This window comes from Chiloscyllium punctatum, chromosome 29 (genome assembly GCF_047496795.1).
Source record: "Chiloscyllium punctatum isolate Juve2018m chromosome 29, sChiPun1.3, whole genome shotgun sequence".
Lineage (NCBI taxonomy): Eukaryota > Metazoa > Chordata > Chondrichthyes > Orectolobiformes > Hemiscylliidae > Chiloscyllium > Chiloscyllium punctatum.
This window is the reverse complement of record NC_092767.1, coordinates 59364287-59385208: the sequence shown is the minus strand read 5'-3', so window position 1 is coordinate 59385208 and position 20922 is coordinate 59364287. Positions and strand designations below refer to the sequence as shown.

The 20922-nt window shown below is 41.7% G+C and overlaps 1 protein-coding gene across 10 annotated transcripts in view; it reads right to left on the bottom strand.

Annotated features, from left to right (window-relative positions):
* Positions 1 to 20922, bottom strand: part of LOC140454444 (uncharacterized) — a 183724-nt gene that overhangs the window by 130024 nt on the left and 32778 nt on the right. For 7 of the 10 annotated variants that reach the window (XM_072549178.1, XM_072549188.1, XM_072549185.1 and 4 more), the window contains exons 1-2: positions 17901 to 18029; positions 16535 to 17409 (exon numbers count right to left, since the gene is read on the bottom strand). In XM_072549178.1, coding sequence (XP_072405279.1) covers positions 16535 to 17209 — 675 coding nt within the window. In that variant the 5' untranslated portion in view covers positions 17210 to 17409; positions 17901 to 18029. Of the gene's footprint in view, positions 1 to 16534; positions 17410 to 17511; positions 17682 to 17778; positions 17838 to 17900; positions 18030 to 20922 lie in introns of those variants that run through there. The other 3 variants (XM_072549179.1, XM_072549180.1, XM_072549181.1) reach the window with 3 other exon arrangements.

Sequence of the window (20922 nt, the reverse complement as noted above, 5' to 3'; positions counted from 1 at the left end):
ATGGCTTTGTGAAGATGCTTGGTATTCCTATTTCTTCTCAAGAAAATAAGTTTGAGAGGTGATTTAAAAAAAAGGTCTTCAAAATTCTAACCGGCTTTGTCAAATAGACATACAATGTCTCCTCTTATGGAGAAGTATGTAACTAGAGACTATTGATGCAAGCCAGTCCCCAAAAAGTCCAACAGGGATTTTGGGAGAACTATTTTGTAGAGAGTGATGAGAATTTGGAGCTTGCTACTACAGAGGTGACTGAAGTGAATAGGTTAAAGTGAATAGCATTGATGCATTTAGGGAGAGATTAGTATCATTCAGAATAACTACCCTGTCTTGAAGCCAGTGAATAGTCAATTCTGCCATTTGTTCCCCTGACTCAACACTCCCTAACTTCACTTATTGGTCTAATGTGTGGTACCTCAGAGGCTTTCCAAAAAACCTTTATGAAAAATAGAAATTAAACATACAATACAATCCTTTATTCTGATACCTGTTCAAAAAAAATTGGACAATTAAAACTTTTCGTTTTTGAAATCCATGTTGGCTATTGTTAGACTTTACATTTCTACGTGTTTGTATGTTCTCCCTTTTCGTACCAATTCCATTAATTTAGTCTTTAAAAATTTTCTGAACAATTCAGCATTAATGAAGGTGGTCAGAGGACTAAAAGACAAATAAAAGTGTACACCTACCTGAGGATGATGATATTAAGGCAAGTAACTAAGGAGGTCTTGTGAGGGCACAACAGAGTTGAAGGAATGAATTCATGAGATCAAAGCCCAGAGGGGTAAGGACTAACTCTCTCCCCCACAAAACCCGCATCTCATAGTAATTGACACGTCCACCGCACATCCTGTTCTGTTGCCTCTCCAAAGCATCCACTTCCTTCTAGTAGTGTGGTGATCAGAATTGTACGCAATATTCCAAGTGTGGCCTAACTAAAGTTCTAGAAAGCTGCAGCATAACTTATCTATCCTTATACACAATGTTCCTTCCAATGAACGCAAGCAAGCCATAGGCCTTTTTTACTACCTTATCTACCTGCGCTGTCACCTTCAGTGATCTGTGGATCTGCACACCCTGATTTCTCAGCATATCAATACTCCTAAGGGTTCTGTATAATTTCCACCTGTACTTGACTTTCCAAAATATATCACCTCTCATTTGTTCGGATTAAACTCCACCTGCCATTTTTCTGCCTATGCCTCCAACTGATCTATATCCTACTGTATCCTCGGACAATCCTCCTTACTATCCACAACTCCATCAATCTTTGTATCATCTGCAAACTTAATTAGACCAGTCACATTCCTCCAAATCATTTATGTAGACCACGAACAGCAGTTCCCAGCACTGATCCCTGTGGAACATTACTAGTCAAAACCCTCCATTCTGAAAAGCATCCTTCCACTGCTGCCCCCGTCTCCTATGACAAAGCCAGTTATGTATCCATCTTGCCAGCTCCCCCTGATGTCACGCAACTCCACCGTTTGTACCATGCAGGACTTCGTCAAAGATTTTACTAAAGCCCATGCAGACATCAATGACTTTTCCCTCAAATCATTTTCGTCACCTTCCCAGCACTAAACCATTTGCTTCTAAATGCATGTAGATCTTGTCCGTGAGAATCTTTTCCAATAGTTACCCTACCATCGATGAGAGACTCAGACTTGGAGTATCCCTGCTACTCTTCTTAAACAATGGGACAACAGTGGCTATTCTCTAGCCATAGGTGAGGTCACAGAGGACAAGAGAATACAAATATATCTGTCAACACTCACCTCCCTCGATATTCTGGGATAGTTCCCATCAGGACCCAACTACCTTGATACTTTTTAAAGCACACAACTCTTCCTTTTCAGCCGCAACGGCTTAGAAATTCGACATTCCCTTCCCGGAGATCATCCTCCACCAATTCCTCCTCTTTGGTGAATATCGTCACAAAATATTCACTTAGGACCTCACCTAACTCTTCTGGCTCCACACATAGACTCCCTTCTTTGTCAATGAGTGGGCCACCCTTTCCCTAGCTACCCTCTTGCATTTTATTTTTGTAAATAAAGCCTTGGAATTCTCCTCATTCCTGTTTGAAAGGGACTTTTCGTGACCCCCTTTTAGCCCTCCTAATTCCTTCTTTAAGTTATTTCCTACTTTTCTTATATACTCAAAGAGCTTTGTCAGTTCCCATCCTCGGAGACCTTATGTACACTTTCTTCTTCTTTTTATCTAAGGTCATAAAATCCCTAGTCATCCAAGGTTCATGTAGCTTGCCATACCTATCCTTCATTCTCACAGGAACATGCCACTCCTGAACTCTTACCAATTGCCGTTTGAAATACGCCCACATGTCCAATCAAAATTCTCTAGTTCCTGCCTAATATTGGCTTGGCTCGCCTTCCTCCAATTTAGCACCATCACCCGAGAATTGCTGCTATCCCTATCCAGGAGTATCTTAAAACTCATGGTATTATGGTCATTACGCCCATCATGCTCCCCCACAAACTTCACTCACCTGGCCGGGCTCATTTCACAAAACCAGGTCCAGTATAACCCTTTCCTTGGTTGAACTGTTTACATACTGTGTCAAGAAACCTTCCTGAATGGTCCTTACAAATCCTGTCCCATCCAAGCCCCTAGCACGAAGTGAGAGCCAGTCAATACAGGGGAACTTAAAATCAACCAACACAACAACCTTGCTGTTTTTACATCTTTCCAAAATCTGTCCACATATTCCCTCCTCAATCTCCTGCTGGCTGTTTGGAGACCTGTAGCACACTCCCAGCATTGTGATTTCACCTTTCCTATTCCTGAGTTCTACCCATTTTGCCACGCTACACAAGTCCCTCTCAGGACAGCTGTGAGCCACTCCTTTACCAGTAATGCAACTCCCTTACCCTTTTCACATCCTCTATCACATCTGAGACATCTAAATCCTAGGACATTTAGCTGCCAGTCCTGTCCCTCTTTCAGCCAAATCTCTGTAATTGCAATAGTATCATAGTTCCAAATACTAACCAAAGCACCAGGTTCATCTACATTGCCTATTACAATTCTTGCATTGAAACAAATGCATTTCAGACCACTTCCCCTGTTCTTTCCAGCAGCATTTCCCTGACTATTCATGCTCTTAGTCATGTTTGCCTTGGTTTCTACCTCTCCCTCAATTTCTGCATCGACTGCCCTACTCCTCTGGTTCCTATTCCTCTGCCACACTAGTTTAAATCCTACCCAACCACTCTAATAAATACCTCACCAAAGACATCAGTCTTGGTTCTCCCCAGGTGTAACCCATCTAGTTTGTACAGGTCCCACCTCCCTCAGAACTGAACCCAATGCTCCACGAGTCTGAAACCGTACCCCTCACACCATAGTTTCTGCCACATGTTCATCCTATATATCCTGCTGTTTCTACTCTGACTAGCTCGTTGCAATGGTATTAATCCTGAGATAACTGTCTTTGAGGTTCTACATTTCACAGCAGCCAACAGTGGGACAAAAGGAGTCGGGGGATATGTAGCCTTCGGGCAGAAGGAATGCCGATCTCAAAGTCACAATGTTGCAGAACGTTATGGGGATACAGAGGTGGAGGCCACAGGCAGACAGAACAAATGAGAGTTTTAAACAGCAGGTGGGCATTCGTGAACTGAAAACAAACATAGGTCAATGATCATAGGGATGATGGGCAAATTAATTTCTATCCAACTTCCCTTCCTGATTCTCACTTCAGGTCTGTCCTTCTCTCAAAAATGGAAGAGACATCACCAATGTCCTGTACAACAGGGTGGCACGGTAGCTCAGTGGTCAGCACTGCTGCCTCACAGAGCCAGGGACCCAGGTTCGATTCCAGCCTCGGTGATGGTCTGTATGGAGTTTGCAGATTCTCCCTTTATCTGGGTGGGTTTCCTCTGGATGCTTTGGTTTCCTCCCACAGTCCAAAGATGTGCAGGTTATGTGAATTGGCTATTCTAAATTGCCTATAGTGTTAGATGCTTTAGTCAGAGGGAAATTGGTCTGGGTGGGTTTCTCTTCGGTGGAGTGGTGTGGACTTGTTGGGCCGAAGGGCCTGTTTCTACACTGTATGGAATCTAAAACAAACCTCAACATAACCATCCTAACTGCTGTACTCAAAACAACTGAGCACTGAAGGCAAGCATGCTAAATGCTTTCTTAATCACCCTATAGATGCAAACTTCAAATAATTATACACTAAACCCCTAGTTCACTCTGTTCTACATTACCCAAGAGCTGAAAATGTATTGCTGGAAAAGCACAGCAAGTCAGGCAGCATCCAAGGAGCAGGAGAATCGACGTTTTGGGCATGAGCCCTTCTTTAGGAAGGGCTCTTGCCCGAAACGTCGATTCTCCTGCTCCTTGGATGCTGCCTGACCTGCTGCGCTTTACCAGCAATACATTTTCAGCTCTGACCTCCAGCATCTGCAGTCCTCACTTTCTCCTACATTACCCAAGACCCTACTTTTGATTGCGCAAGTCTTGTTTTTGTTTTTATGAAAATGCAACACCTTGCATTTATCCAAATTAAACTCTGTCTGCCACTCTTCAGCCCACTGACCCAATTGATTGAGATCACTTTGTAATCTTAGATAACCTTCTTCACTGTCCACTATACCACCAATCTTGGTGTCAACTACAAACATTTTAAGCATGCTTTCAATATTCTTACCTAAAGTCATTACATAAATGACAAAAATGGACTCAGCACCAGTACCGGTGCAACACTGCTGGCCACAGCCTCCAATCCAAAAAATAACCCTCCATCACCAGCCTCTAACTCCTCCTGTCAAGCCAATTTTGTATCAAACTGGCAAGCTCACCCTCAAACCCACGTGATCTAACTTTACTAATCGGTCAACCTTGTCAACGGCTTTACTAAAGTCCAAGTAATCAATGTCTGCCGCTCTGCCCTCATCAGTCTTTTTGGTTACTTCCTCAAATATTTCAATCAAGTTTATAAGACACAATTTCCCTCACACAAAACCATGCTGACTATCCCTAATAATCCCTTGCCTCTCCAAATGCACATAAATCCTATCTTTCAGAATTACTTCCTTCAACTGAACCACCACCAAAGTCAGACTCACAGGTCTACAGCTCCCAAGCTTCTCCTTACATTCTTACTCTCCAATCATTTGACATCTCACCTGTACTTATAGTTGGTAGAAATATTGCGACAAGGGTGCCTGCAATTTCCTTCCTAACTTCCTACAAACCCATGAGATTTATCTACTTTATATTTTCTAAGATTTCCAGCCCTTCCTCTCTTGTAGTATGAATTGTTTTCAAAACATCAATATTTAGTTCCAAGTTCTCCAGCCTGCATTTCTTTCTCCATAGTAAAAACCAATGAAAATATTCAACTAATATCTCTTCCATCTCCTGTGATTGAACAAGATGAACTCAATGATTCTTAAGGGACCCTAATCTCTCTCTAGTTGCTCTCTATATACTTGTAGAATCTCTGGATTATCCTTAATCTTTTTTGCCAAGGTGATCTCATATCCTCTTCTTGCCTTCCTGATTTCCCTCTTAGGAATGCTCCAACGCTCTTTATACTGTTCAAGAGATTCATTTGAACCCCACTGTCTATCGCAAATATATGATTTATTTTTATTCTTGACTACAACCTCAATATCTTTAGTCATCTATTGTTCTCTGAACTCTCATTATCACCCTTTTGAAAGCCTCCCACTTAGCAGACATTCCTTTACCTGAGAACAATCTATTCCAATCAAGCTTTGAAAAGTTCTTGTCTCAATTAAGAACTTTAAGTGTTATGGAAGGCTTAACAATTATGATCACTAGACCAAAAATATTCTCCTATTATCATTTCAGTCACTTGCCTGGTCTTATTACCCCAAGTGAAGGTCACGTTTTGCTCCTTCTCGAATAGGAACATTTCCATCTTGATAACAAAACATTTCTTGAACACATTTAACAAATTTAACACTATGGTGGCCTAGTCAATGCTTGAAAAATTACAATAATCTACTATTACAACATTATTCTTGCATTTTTCTGAGATCTCTCTACATATTTATTTCTCAATTTTTCTCTGATTATTTGGATGGGAGTGCAGGAATCTATAGTACAATCCCATCAAGGTGATCAGTCCTTTTTTTAAATTTCTAATTTCAACTCATTTTCTTTGCACATGTTTTTAGAAATACCTTCTCTGATTACAGCAGTGATGTTTTCCTTAATCTAAAAGTCACTCCCCTCTTTTGCGTCTTATTCTATTCTTTCTAAAGTATATGAAACTGAGACATTGAGCAGCCAGTCCTGACCATCCTTCAGCCAAATGTCTATAATAACTATGAAGTTCCAAATGCATGTTCCCACACATGCATTGAGTTCATCAACCTTACCTTAAGACCCTTCATTGAAATAGATACAGTTTAATTCTTCAGAGTTACTTTGCACTCGGACTTAGTCTTGTCTGCTTTTTCCAATTAATTTGCCTAGTTCAGACTCAAAACCATCCTCATCCATCTTTCCATTTACTGTGCTACGTGGGGTCCCTCTAAATGTTTACAGTCCCCTTTAATAGAATGAGCAAATCTTCCGGCTAGGATAGTGGTCTCTTCACAGTACAAGCGAAACTTGTCTTTTTTTAAACAGGTCTTTTCTACCGCTGAAAAGATCCCAATGGTCCAAGAACCTGAATCCCTGAACATTACACCATCTCTTCAGCCATTCATTTCTTTCCTTTATCCTTTTATTCTTTCCTTAATTTGAGCTTGGCACCAGGAGTAAACCCGAGATTAACAAACGGAGCTCAAAGTTAGTAATCTTCTAACTAACCTCTTATATACACGCTGTAAAGCCTTAATCTTTTCCCTAACCATGTCATTCCTCCCAAATTGTACAATAACTTCTGGCTTCACACTCGCCCCTTTAATAATACGCTGCAGATGTTTCGAAACATCTTTAATTCCGTCACCAGGAAAGTAACATACTATCCCAGATTCATGCTCAAATGCTGCAGAGTCTCCTGCCTGTGCCCTTGACAGGCAAGTCTCCTACAACAATTATTCTTTTAAATTCTGTCAAACTCTGCCTAACTTAAGATTCATTCATAGTGCTGAAGATCTGACTGTCTCTTTTGACTATCCTTTTCAACACTACCCAAAACTAAGTATCCGTTTGAGACAGGAATAGCCACAAGAGACTTCTGACCTACCTTCTTACTTTTCCTGACAGTCACCCGTCTAAGTGATCCTGCTATGTAATCACTTTTCTAAATCTACTAGCCATCTAACTCTGCATCTCCTCCGTGCCCTCAATGTGATTAAGCCTAAAAAGAAGCAATTTACAATAGCACCTTATATATAAAATAAAGTAACTATCTTTATCTTAAGAGTTAATAGTAAGCATACAAACAAGAAATTAAAAAAAGATCTTAAATAAAATCAAACACTTAACTGAACAAATCATTTTTTTAAAAATCCTGCTCAAGTGATCTAGCAAACAACTTTCAATCTTCTGATTAAAACAAAAACTCACTCCAGAGCTATCCATGTGTAGACCTCTCCAGAACCTCCCTAAACACAACTGTTTAGAAAAAAACTCTTCTCCACAATTTAAAAAAAAAATCACTTTAGTGCTATTAAAAATAAATAATTCTTTTATTCTTAGAATTTTAAAGAAGGAAAACCAAGCCATCACGTATTGGTCTCTCCGTTAAAAGAACTCAGCCTGAATCAAAAGGTTCATTAACAGAACTGAAAACTAAAAATACTGGGGAACACAGTGGGTAAAGCAGCATCCATGGAGGGAAAACAAGCTAATGTTGAGATTTCCAGAGCTCTGACGAAGAGTCATCTACACCCTAAATGTTAGCTTGCTTTCTCTCCATGAATGCTACTGGACCCACTGTGATCTCATGCATTTTGTGCTTTCAATACAGATTTCAGCACCTACAGTAATTTGCTTCTACATACAGTTCATTAACAGAACACTGTTTGAAAAAAATTATGCACTTTTTGTTTTTTTTTTAAGGAGAAAGCGAGTCGGCATTTGCTGGTCATCAGAATCGAAAGTGTGGTGCTGGAAAGAGACAGCAGGTCAGGCAGCATTCGAGCAGCAGGAGGATCAGATTCCTGATGAAGGGCTTATGCCCGAAATGTCCTGCTCCTCGGATGCTGCCTGACCTGCTGTGCCTTTCCAGCACCACACTTTTTGTTGGGTTTTTTTTTGCATTTGACAAAAAGAAATACTAAATCAAAATAAAAATCTAATATGACTGAAACGTAAGAACTGTAAGAAAGTAAATCTAGAAATCAGTCTGACTCTCAGGACAAGCTGCAAGATCTATGCTACTCTCAAAGTACCATTTTAGAATCAGAGTTGAAATGTCAACTCTGCTTTCTCTCCATAGACGTCACCAGACCTGCTGGGCTTCTCCAGCAATTTCTGTTTTTCTGCTTCTAACACTAAAGCAGTCCATTTGCAACCGAGTGATAACACTTGATTCAGAGGTGAACTTCGAATCTTTTACATTGTTCCATTACCAAGTTTGCGTATTTCACCTCTATAATATCACCAAATCTTGCTGCTGTCTCAACCCATGAGCTGCTGAAAACCTCAGTTTTGCCTTTGCTCACTTTAGACTTGACTATAGCAATGTACTCCTGGCTAGTCTCCAACATTCTAATTCCCCACAACACCAACACTCCCATAACCATCCTGTAAGGTTGGCAAGATTCTGTGGCCCAATTGTTTCATTCACAGCTCACTTATCCTTGCCCTCACAGAATACACAGGCTGCCAGTGAAGCCAAGTCTATGCTCATTCTAGTTGTCAATTCTCTCCAAGACTTCATTCCACTCGATTTTAGAAATCTGCTTCAGCCCAACAGTCCTCCAAGATGTCTGTACTTCTCTACTATGGCTATTAAAGCATCACCAATAGCAATTACTCAGATACTTTCGTATGAATTGCATTGACTTAGATGCGGTTAGAGGTAAGGTCTCAGGGCAGTGTTTCAATCTCTGGATAAAAGGCCCAGGTTCCAATCCCACCTACCAAGAAGGGGTGTCATAGTATGTGTTACCTATAAAAAGACATTTCAAAGAGAGTCTTGCGCTTCAGTTGTAGCATCCCTACTTCTGGGTTTGATGGCCACGCATGGATCATAATTACTGACATGGTTGGGAAATCAGTTGCACAGCATATGATAGAAAGAAGGGATAATGGGTAGGTCCTCAAATTGGCAGGATATAACTAGTGGTGTCCCACAAAGATCTGTTTTAGGGCTTCAATTATTCACGTTTTTCATTAGCAACTTGGATAATGACACACGAGGTCATATATCAAAATTTACTGATTTCACAAATGTTAGGCAACATTAATAACAAAATGATAATATAAAATAGACTAAATGACTGGGCAAAACTGTGACAGTTGGAGTTCAATGTTAGCAAGTATGATGTTATCCATTTTGGATTGAAAAAAAGGATAGATGAGGGTTCTAGACAGAATGAAGTATAATGTCAAAAGAGACTTAGGGGTTCAGGGGGTGCACAGATCTTTAAAATGTCACGAATAAGTGCAGAAAATAATCAATGTTGGTCTTTATATCTAGGGGATTGGAGTACAAGGATGCAGACGTTATGCTGCAGTTATACAAAACATTGTACTCCATGTGGCATCTAATCAATGAGTAGATCCGTGCACCACACCTTAGGAAGGTTATATTGGCCTTGGAGGTGTACAACAGATTTACAAGAATGACACCTGGACTTCGGGTTAAGTTGTGAAGAGCAATCAGCCCTGTCTTTTCTAGAATTTAGAAAGTTAAGCGATGACCTGATTGAAGTCTTCAAGAAAACACAGGGTAGGTAAAGATTAACTATTTCCACTGGTTAGGGATTCTAGGACTAGGGGACAGAGTCTGAGAATTAGGGCCAGATTATTCAGGAGCAATGTTGGGAAGCACTTCTACATACAAAGGGTGGTAGATGTTTGGAATTCCCTTACACAAGCAATTGGATCAGTTGTTAATTTTAAATCTGAATAAATAAATCTTTGCAAAGATATGGAGGGATGTCGGCCAAGGAAGATATATGGAGTTAGGCCACAGATGGAATCTACTTGAGGGGCTGAATGGCCTACTCCTGTTCCAATGTTATGTCCATGCAGATTGATACTTACTGTAACTGTGGTGTGGCTGAATGAAGCACATGCTTGTAATGTTTTTCTGTATCTAAATTTAAGACCAAGTAACAATTGGCTCCAGAAACATTTTTCACAAATAAAACAGCTCCACCATTAGTGGATATGCAATTATCTAACTGGGCCCAACAGGTCTGGGTAAGGGATGGCTTTTTCTCATTTGGACTACAAACTGGACAATGGAAGTTGGACAGTGCTACATGGCTAAAAGGTATGACAACTGGGTCTTTTTCTGTAACTTGTAGATCAAGTGGGACGATAAGTGTACAATTCAGTGATACGAGACTACACTACTTTTTGGAGCACTGAAGGGGATACTGAGAGAGTGGTACAAGAAGACTAAGTTAAGAAAATATTGTTTAACGACAGCTTCAGATTGGTCCAGCTGCAGATTGTTACAGATCAGAGAACAGTGTACTCAGTCACTCAGAAGCCTGTAAACAGGAAACACCTCTCACTATATCTAACAGCGAAAAGACAAAAACCTGGAGATTCTAAAAGAACACTGATACCTAGTTCCGCCTGACTGACAACTGAATTGAAAATTGTTCATCACTGCATAAACATTGCAACGTCGCTTAAAAAAAAATCAAAAGATTGAGAAATAATTCACCCTACTCTTGAAATCTAAACTTGGGAACGAGAGAAACAAAAACAGTAATCACTGAAAAAAAACTCACCAGGTCTGGCTTGATCTGTGGAAAGGAATCAGAGTTAAATGTTTCAGGTCCAGTGACCCTTCTTTAGAACTGACTCTGATTTCGAGGTCTTTCAGTTTTTTTCTGAACTTTGCTTCCGGGGCTATACCTTTTCCATCCATAGTGTGTGTCAGACCAACTTTCTTTTCTGGTTCATGTGTTCAAAGTTTTAAAGGTTATAGCTCAAGTTGTATAGTGGCAAAATATGGATTACAAACTTACTGCCTCTTAAAGGGTAAGTCTCCATATAATAAAATTATTTTCCTGTTCATGACGGATTTCCTGATGTGAATTACTTTTGTCCTGAACAGCAATTTGTCAGGCAAACTTTGTTTAATTGTGTCATTAAGCATTAATTGGATAGTTAAACATTATAATAGTTTGTGGAATAGATCGTTGACGCACACTGCCAAATTGAATTGTGACATCTGGAAGATTACCCATTGAAGCCCTCCTTAAAAATCTACACCAGCAGCTTTGGAAGATGGAAGGCTGTCCAGGAGAACAATTGAATCGTCAGAATTCCAGGCAAGTAAAGCAACACATGGGCTTAAGTAGGAGTGGAGGCAAGCATCACAGAAGTGGAAGTAAGGACCCTCTTGTGGTGCAGTGGTAGTGTCCCTATCCTCGAACCAGAAGGCCCAGAATCAAGTCCAACCTGCTCCAGAGCTGTGTAATAACATCCCTGAACAGGTTAATTAGCAAAATGGATATAGGTGGAAGTAAACAGTCCTTATAGTGGAGAGGGTAGGAAGCTTATCAGAAGTGGGACGTACATTGAGAGATGCACACCAAGATTCTGCAGATGCCCTGACACAAGATGATGTACGAACATTGTCCAGAAAGTTCAAATCTCAGAGGCTGATTGACCTTTTGTGAGCATCTTGGACCCAGATTATGGACAGAAACTTGGGCACGATACATGGAATATGTCTGCATACTTAGCAAGAAATACTGAATAACTCAATACTTCATCTAACTCAGTGGTTAGTGAGGATAACACAATAGGACACCACAACCAACTCAGGTAAAATCTGACGTCACAGAGTCACAAAGCCGTACAGCTTGGAAACAGACCCTTCAATCTAACTCGGTAAAAACAATGACTGCAGATGCTGGAAACCAGATTTTGGATTAGTGGTGCTGGAAGAGCACAGCAGTTCAGGCAACATCCGAGGAGCAGCAAAATCGACGTTTCAGGCAAAAGGCCTTCATCAGGAATAAAGGCAGAGAGCCTGAAGCGTGGAGAGATAAGCTAGAGAAGGGTGGGGAGAAAGTAGCATGGAGTACAATAGGTGAGTGGGGGAGGGGATGAAGATGATAGTTCAGGGAGGAGGGTGGAGTGGATAGGTGGAAAAGAAGATAGGCAGGTAGGAAAAGTCATGGGGACAGTGCTGAGGTGGAAGTTTGGAACCAGGGTGAGGTAGGGGAAGGGGAAAATGAGGAAACTGTTGAAGTCCACATCGATGCCCTGGGGTTGAAGTGTTCCGAGGCAGAAGATGAGGCGTTCTTCCTCCAGGCATCTGGTGGTGAGGGAACGGTGGTGAAGGAGGCCCAGGACCTCCACGTCCTCGGCAGAGTGGGAGGGGGAGTTGAAATGTTGGGCCACAGGGCGGGGTGGTTGATTGGTGCGGGTGTCCCGAAGATGTTCCCTAAAGCACTCTGCTAGGAGGCGCCCAGTCTCTCTAATGTAGAGGAGACCGCATCGGGAGCAACGGATGCAATAAATGATATTAATGGATGTGCAGGTAAGACTTTGGTGGATATAGAAGGCTCCTTTAGGGCCTTGGATGGAGGTGAGGAAGGTGGTGTGGGCGCAGGTTTTGCAGTTCCTGCGGTGGCAGGGGAAGGTGCCAGGTTGGGAGGGTGGGCATGGACCTGACCAGGTAGTCACAGAGGGAACGGTCTTTGCGGAAGGCGGAAAGGGGTGGGGTCTTTTTGGAGATGGCAGAAATGTCAGTGGATGATTTGGTTTATGCAAAGGTTGGTAGTGGAAGGTGAGCACCAGGGGCGTTCTGTCCTTGTTACGGTTTAGAGGGGTGGGGTCTGAGGGCGGAGGTGCGGGTAGTGGACGAGATGCGTCGGAGGGTATCTTTAACCACGTGGGAAGGGAAATTGCGGTCTCTAAAAAAGGAGGCCATCTGGTGTTTTCTGTGGTGGAACTGGTCCTCCTGGGAGCAGATACGGCAGAGGAATTGGGAATACGGGATGGCATTTTTGCAAGAGGTTGGGTGGGAAGAGGTGTAATCCAGGTAGCTGTGGGAGTCGGTGGGTTTGTAAAAAATGTCAGTGTCAAGTCAGTCGTCATTAATGGAGATGGAGGGGTCCAGGAAGGGGAGGGAGGTGTCAGAGATGGTCCAGGTAAATTTATGGTCAGGGTAGAATGTGTTGGTGAAGTTGATGAATTGCTCAACCTCCTCGCGGGAGCATGAGGTGGCGCCAATGCAGTCATCAATGTAGCAGAGGAAGTGGTGCCGGTGTAATTACGGAAGATCAACTGTTCTTTGTAGCCAACAAAGAGACAGGCATTTCCACCTATCCACTCCACCCTCCTCCCTGACTTATCATCTTCATCCCCTCCCCCACTCACCTACTCACCTATTGTACTCCATGCTACTTTCTCTCGACCCTTCTCTAGCTTATCTCTCCACGCTTCAGGCTCTCTGCCTTTATTCCTGATGAAGGGCTTTTGCCCGAAACTTCAATTTTGCTGCTCCTAGGATGCTGCTGAACTGCTATATTCCTTCAGTCTAACTCGTCCATGCCAACCAGATATCCTAAATAAATCTAGTCCTATTTGGCCCATATCTCTCTAAACCCTACCAATCCATATTCAGACATAAGAGATGAAGAAGGATAGACTCTCGAGGGACAGTGGAGCAGAAACAAGTCAAGTCACTTCAAAAGATACTCATTATTGGAAGGTCGGATGGAATATGCAAGTGAGGAGGATTTAAGAGGGCAATTGGTAATAAAGAAAAGGCAGCCAGTGATTATCCTAACACACTTAACTGCTGTGCAAACAGTTGCAGGACTCATTGCTGCTTGATGTGGTCCAGCTAGATCAGGTGATAAGTGACTGCTCATCACATACATCTACGTCTGTGGACTGTGGACCTTGGACCTAATATAGAAAAGTCAAGGGCCATACCAAGGTAGAAGACCTAATGAAACAAAAACAGAAACTCAGCAAGTCTGACAGCATCTGTGAGAAGAAAGCAGAGTTAACATGGAGTCTGGTGACTCATCAAAACTGTTCAGGTGAAGAGTCATCAGACTTGAAACATTAACTCTATCTTCTTCCCACAGATGCTGCCAGCCTGCCAAGTTTCACCAGCAAATTCTCCAGCAACCACAGTTCTTCATTTTGTAGAAGACTCGAAGATTTGACAAAGACAATAATGTGTGTTGACAGCTGTGGAACAAGCAAAGCATCAAAGAAGTAACATGTGCTGTGGAGTAGAGGTAGCTCATTCACATACTGTACTTGGATTTTCAGAAGGCATTTGACAAGGATCCATAAAGGGTTACTGCTCAAAGTAGAAGGACACGGTGTAGGACCTAACATTTTAGTGTGGATAGAAGATTGGCTGGTAGGCAGAAAACAGGAAATATTCATAAATGGGTCCTTTTCTGATTGGCACGATATGACGAGTAGAGTCCCACTGGGATCTGTATTGGGGTCTCAGTATTTTATAATTATATTAATGATTTGGATGATGGAAATAAAGGCATTATAGATAAACTTGCAGATAATACTATACTTATTATGAAGAAGAAACAAGGAGGTTGCAGGAAGATTTTAAAAAAGATTGAATAAGTAGGCAAAAATCTAGCAGAAGAAACATGTGTAATTGTTCATTTGGCAGTAAGAATAAAAGGTTTTACCTAAAAGGACTGCAGAATTAAGGTGCAAAGGTCCACTGTACAAATCACATGAAATTAGTATACAGGTACAGCAAACAGTTAAAAGAGGCAAATGGAATGCCATCCTTTATTATGTGAGATGTTAAACATAAAAGTAAAGATGGACATTGGCAAATCGTGTGTGCAGTTTTGACCTCCTTACTTAAGGGATGATGAAAACGTGTTGGCAGTGGTTCAGAGGAGCTGTACTAAATGGGTGTAAGGTTTGCTCACTGAGCTGGAAGGTTCATTTTCAGACGTTTCGTCACCATACTAGGTTACATTTTCAGTGAGCCTCTGAAAATGAACCTTCCAGCTCAGCGAGCAAACCTACACCCAGAACCTCAACCGGAGCTACAAATCTTCTCAAAACTCGCTAGCTTTACTAAATTGATATCTGGAATAAGTAGGTTGCCTTATGGGTACAAAGGGGACAGACTGGGCTTATTACTACTTCAGAGTGAAGAGTGACTTGACTGAAAATGTACAAGAATGTTGACAAGGTGGATGTGGAGATGATGCTTTTCCCTTGTACACGAATCCAGAACGAAGAAGTACCGTTTTAAGTTAAGGGAGTTAGCTTTTTTTTGGATAGAGATGAGAATTCTTATTTCTCAGTGGCTTGTGCAACTTTAGAATTCTGTGACTGTGCCCTCTCCACATACAATTTTTTTTTAAAAAGGAAATAGTAAATAGACTTCTGATATGCAAAGGAATCAATCATTATCAGGGGTAGATGGAAATGTGCAATCCAAACCATAAATTCACCCAAATTCCATAGATGAAACAGGCTAAAATGGGCTGAGTGGAATAATTCTGCTCCTATTTCATACTATTAATATGGGGAAAACTTAATCCAAAGTTCCCTTCAGTTTTCCATGAACGTAGAACGCTCCCGCAAATAATTTTATAACAGTCAAACATCAAAGCTACTTGAAAACTAGGTAAAGTCACAATGTGGATTACATTCCAACAATTAGAACATAGATCATAGAACATTACAGCGCAGTACAGGCACTTTGGCTCTCGACCTGTGAAACCAATCTAAAGCCCATCGAACCTACACTATTCCATTATCATCCATGTGCTTATCCAATGATCATGTAAATGCCCATATTATTGGCAAGTCCACTATTGGGTGGAAGGGCATTCCATACCCTTATTACTGTCTGAGTAAAGAACCTACCTCTGACATCTGTCCTATATCTATCACCCCTTAATTTAAAGCTATGTCCTCTCATGCCAGCCATCACTATCCCAGGGAAAAGGCTCTCACTGTCCACCCTATCTAATCCTCTGATCATCTTGTATGCCTCTAATGCCTCTATTAAGTCACCTCTTAACCTTCTTCTCTCTAATGAAAACAGCCTCAAGTCCCTCAGCCTTTCCTCATGAGACCCTCCCTCCATAACAGACAACATCCTGTATTTTCTGCAATAGCCTACGGTGGTGGGGGGGAAAAAAGAGATCCACAGAGTGTATTTACATATTTGAAGTCAATTCCAATATCGTCAGAATTCACTCAAATCAGTCATATTAACATTGCTAAATAACACAAACATTGCCAGATGCATAGCTAAATGTTGTGCATATATGTGGCAAGTTGGGTAGGTGTTGACGTGAGTTCTTAATTCGACATGGTTAACCAAGTGGGCTCTTTCTCACAAGGCCCTTTATCAACCTTTAATAATAATATATACAGCAAATTTCTTCTCTGAAAAAAATCTACAATTCATCATAGTTACCTGTTTTGAAGTCTTTACATCTCGTAGTGCAGTACCATAAGGATTATAGAAGTGTTTTAGCTGCCTGATAAATTTATTTTCATACTTTGTCACAGCAAAGAATTCAGTCTGTTGAAAGACAAATGTGTAGACCCGAGGATCGTTCAGGTTTAGCTTCTCAATGATTCCATCAGCCACAATGATGTGCAACTGGGGGACATATCGATGCATGGAATGAAGGATTGCATTACCTTCTTCTGCAGTTGGACAATTGGTTAATCGCATTTTGGCAAAAGACACTGGCTTGACCATCCACTCTTTCCCAGAAACACTGCCATTTGGGTGGAAGTAAAGTCTCCCAGTCACATGTGGGGTTGCCTTTCCGTTGATCTGCCATTTGCATCCATTATAACGGTAACGGTAGTTGTCTACTGGAGAGATATCCATTGCCATGATGTAGTTCTTGTCAGGATCCAGCCCAGAAACAGAATATTCACAGTATGGGAACATAAACCTGCCACGTTTGGACATCCTCATCTCGGTGCCCAAGTTATAAAATTTGTCCCAAACGCTCCATTTCTTGAGGGAGACCTTGACGTTGCCAGACTTGAGACAGAAGGGAGGGGATTTCATCATGTTACCCTCCAGTCGGTGGGCATGGCTGGGATTGATGGCTGGAGGAGCTGCTCGTTCCATGGCGGCTTGGAGTGTCTGAGTGAGCGTATGGAGGAGGAAGTGGTGGTGGTGCTGGGGGGAATGGTTTGCAAGCGGTTGCTCCTCCTCGGATCAAAGCCCGGCCATGGGATTAGCGAGAGAGAAGCCCTGCAGCTCTCCGCTGCTGTCAGCCATCGCCGGGGGTTAGGCGGCTGCTGCGGGTTCGGCTCGACAAGGGCATCCTGAAAGCGAAGAGAACAAAATCAATTCCTTTCATTATTATTTTAAAATTGCTATTAAAATACAGGAGGGGAATAAATGCAGACCCTGGCGGCAACATTTACCATAGCGGAGTCTCCATCATTCCCCCCCCCTTTCCCGCTGTTGGATGGTGAGGGGGTGGGGGGGGGGGGGGTGGAAGCCTGGTTTCTCTGGGGACAATGGGAGAGCGGCGCGGATCCGAGCCCGACATGTGATTGCGGCCCCGGGGACCTCCCTTCCCCCCTCCTTGCGGTTAACGGCATCCGCGCCGAGCGGGAGGCCCGAGCCTCAAACCTGGGGCCTGGCCACCCGCGGCCGCACTCGAACACAAAGCGCCTCTTGCCACCCACCCTCAGGGCTTTGTGTGAGGCTCTTCACCGCCAGACAGCTTCAAAGACGGACCGAGCTTCAGCACCCCCCTCCTCCTCCTCCTCCCCGCTCCCCTGTGCCGTGACTATCACGGCCTCTTCACCTCAGAGTGCGCGGTTGTTCAGAAAGAAGGAAAAGCGGGCACTGCCCATGTCCCGGCGGGTGCGATGTAAACTGGCGCTGCTCCCGACTCCAGGCCTCTAAAGAACACGCAGCCGCCCCTCACCACGTGACCGCCCCTCTCAGCACCACGTGGTGGCTCCGGCCGTGGCCTGCCCTCGTACTCCCCCTAGACATTACCTCGCTCTCCTCTCCTCTCATCTGTAATGCATGGCTCTACCCTCCTCTCCTTCCATTACAGGGTTCTCCTTCAGCCTCTCCACGCACATCCTTCATGTTCTCTTCTTCCCATTTCCATTACATGGCCTTCTTCTTCCACCAATACATGTTTACCATCTGCCTCTATCCAACGTTCGGTTCTCTAAACGGTTCTCCTCCGTTCTTTCCCTGCACGATCTGCCCCTGCCCCTCTCCTAGTATTGAATACCTCACCACATAATCAATGAACTCCTCAACTTTTTCATCTATGGTTCTCCCTCCCTTCCACTAAAGCATGGCATTCCTTTCCCTGCCTCATGCATGATACTCTTACCTTCCCTTACTCTCGTACTGTTCTTACCAATCCTTCCCCTGTTCCCTTCTCTTCCTCCACTGAACTTCTTGGTGCCATTTCTTTGCAATAGCACTAACTCTTAATCAGAGGCACCAGACTTGAAATGTTAACTTTTCTCTGCACATTTGTTGCCAGACCTGCTAAGTTTCTGTCTTTGTTTCCAAACTTGTTTCTGAACATGTTGGATCACAAAGCCAGCAAAGTACTGAATGTGACAGCTCACTATTCAACTTCTCACCTCCAAGAGGTGTCGATAGTCTTAAACTCTTATCTAGCCTTTCCCACACATCCCATTTTAACCACACATTTATCTGTGAAAATACAAATGATCCTAAAAGAAATCATTAACTTTCACACCTCTACCACCACATCTGATTAAGTGGTTTCAGAAAATCACAAAGGCTGGAATGTTTTCCTTATGTAAAGCACTTCTAATTCATTTATCTACTACTGAACCAGATTATAAACTATTGTTAAAATTCTATACAGATAACTGTTGCCAGGATCCTGTAGCAACAGAAATGCCAATGAGGGGCGTCAGGATAAAGAAAATTAAAACAACTTATCAAATGAAATTTTCCAGTTGTGTACTCTTCCAGAAGAAGCAGATTCACTGTTGAAATGAAATTAACTAACTTTCCACGCTTTTCACAGAACAGCTACAAAATTCAAACTCCAAAATACCAAGAACAATATTAAGTCCCACACCGTAAAAGGAAAATGTTGTTTCAATCATGATAAAACAGTGTAGTTATATGTTTTGAAGAATGAAATCCCTTTAAATAGTTTATAAATACCAGAATCCCATGTAATAAAAACAGATCTTGACTTAATATTGATCAGTGAATGGAACTTCAAGCATATTTCGAATAGCGAATCTCTTCAGCATTGTCTATATCACTGTTATGACTACAGCAAAGTATTGATATGTTGTAAATGAGTAAATTTATGGTTTTATAGCTGGAGAAATCAGAATTTGAGTCACATCTAAATTAGTTTGCTATATGAGCCTCATCCTATTTCCACTCTTATCTCTAATTCCTTTCTTATTCAAGGGATTTAACTAAATGTAAATTAACTCAAGTTAACATGATGTTCCAAAGAATGCAACATGGTAAGAATGGCTAAATTACATTCATTCACTTTGACCAATCAACCTGGAAAATGGCAACTACCAATATCGGCTGTTCAAATACTGGGAAAACTGAGAAATAATACTCATCAGTAATGATTGTAAGTCAATATTAACACAAAATTATTTATATTAAATATAACAATTCAAACATAGCTCGATATTTTAAATTGGTAAAATGAAATTTCAAATTGAAACAAATAATAAATCTCAATTTGTTTACTTATGAGTCACTTTGGGATGTTTGGATAACACTATGCAAAATACAGATCTTTTCTCTGTTGTAAACCACACAGTCATTTACTTTTTTCCTGCTCAAATCATTACAGGTACCTCATAGTGTATGTTTTTATTTTGATAGGAGCTATTTTCCATTGGAATAGTGGTTGAGAGACTGTGAAATGACATTGGTTGCCACAGTTGAATTTGTTACAAAAAAAATGCTACAGCAGTTTTTTGCATTGCAAAATAAATATATTTTAGTATAACTTAATTAGCCAAATAAATTTATTGATATGCAATATTAAGTCTTTACCTAGAACATTATTCTATTTTCTATCAGTACATCTTGCATAATAGTATCTCCAGATGACACTGCAATGCATAAATCTTACACCACACCCAATTTTTATTACCTCCTCTCCAAGACAATTCAGACTGGCTTAACACTCCAGGTGTTGCTAATTAACACGTCACAGTAGTCATTTTTTTTGACACATCAGGACTGAATGCTGATTCACCTTAGAAGTGCTGGCAGAAATCTTGGCATAGTGATAGTGTCATTGTTAGTAATCCAGAAGGTCAAGCCAACATTCTGGAATCATGGGTTCAAATTCGAGCAGTGAGTGGAATTTAAATTCAGTTACGAAAAACATCTGGAATTTCAAAAAGCTATTCTCAGTAATGGTTACCATTAAACCATCATCCAAGAGAAAAAAAGTCAATACCTCCCTAAATAACATGATCTAGTCTGGCCTATTTGTGACTCCTGACACATAGTAACATCATTGACTCAACTACCCTCTGAAATGGTTTGGCAAGACACTCAGTTTGGGGACAAAAGCATTATATTCCAGGGATGTCCACATCTCATGACGTAATAAAGGAATAAAGATTAGTGGGGCTCACAGCAAAGCTCAATCCTGTCTAGAGGTGCACGTTCCAGCAAGTCACTGGGATGAGATGAGATTTTGGATCCTTTCCCACCCTTAGTTAATTCATGAGAGAGGAGATTAAAACCTGGAATTGGACCAAGCTCTCGGGCCCAGGAGATCCATAAAAATCATTCCATTTAGAAAGCAAGGCTTGTATTTATATAGC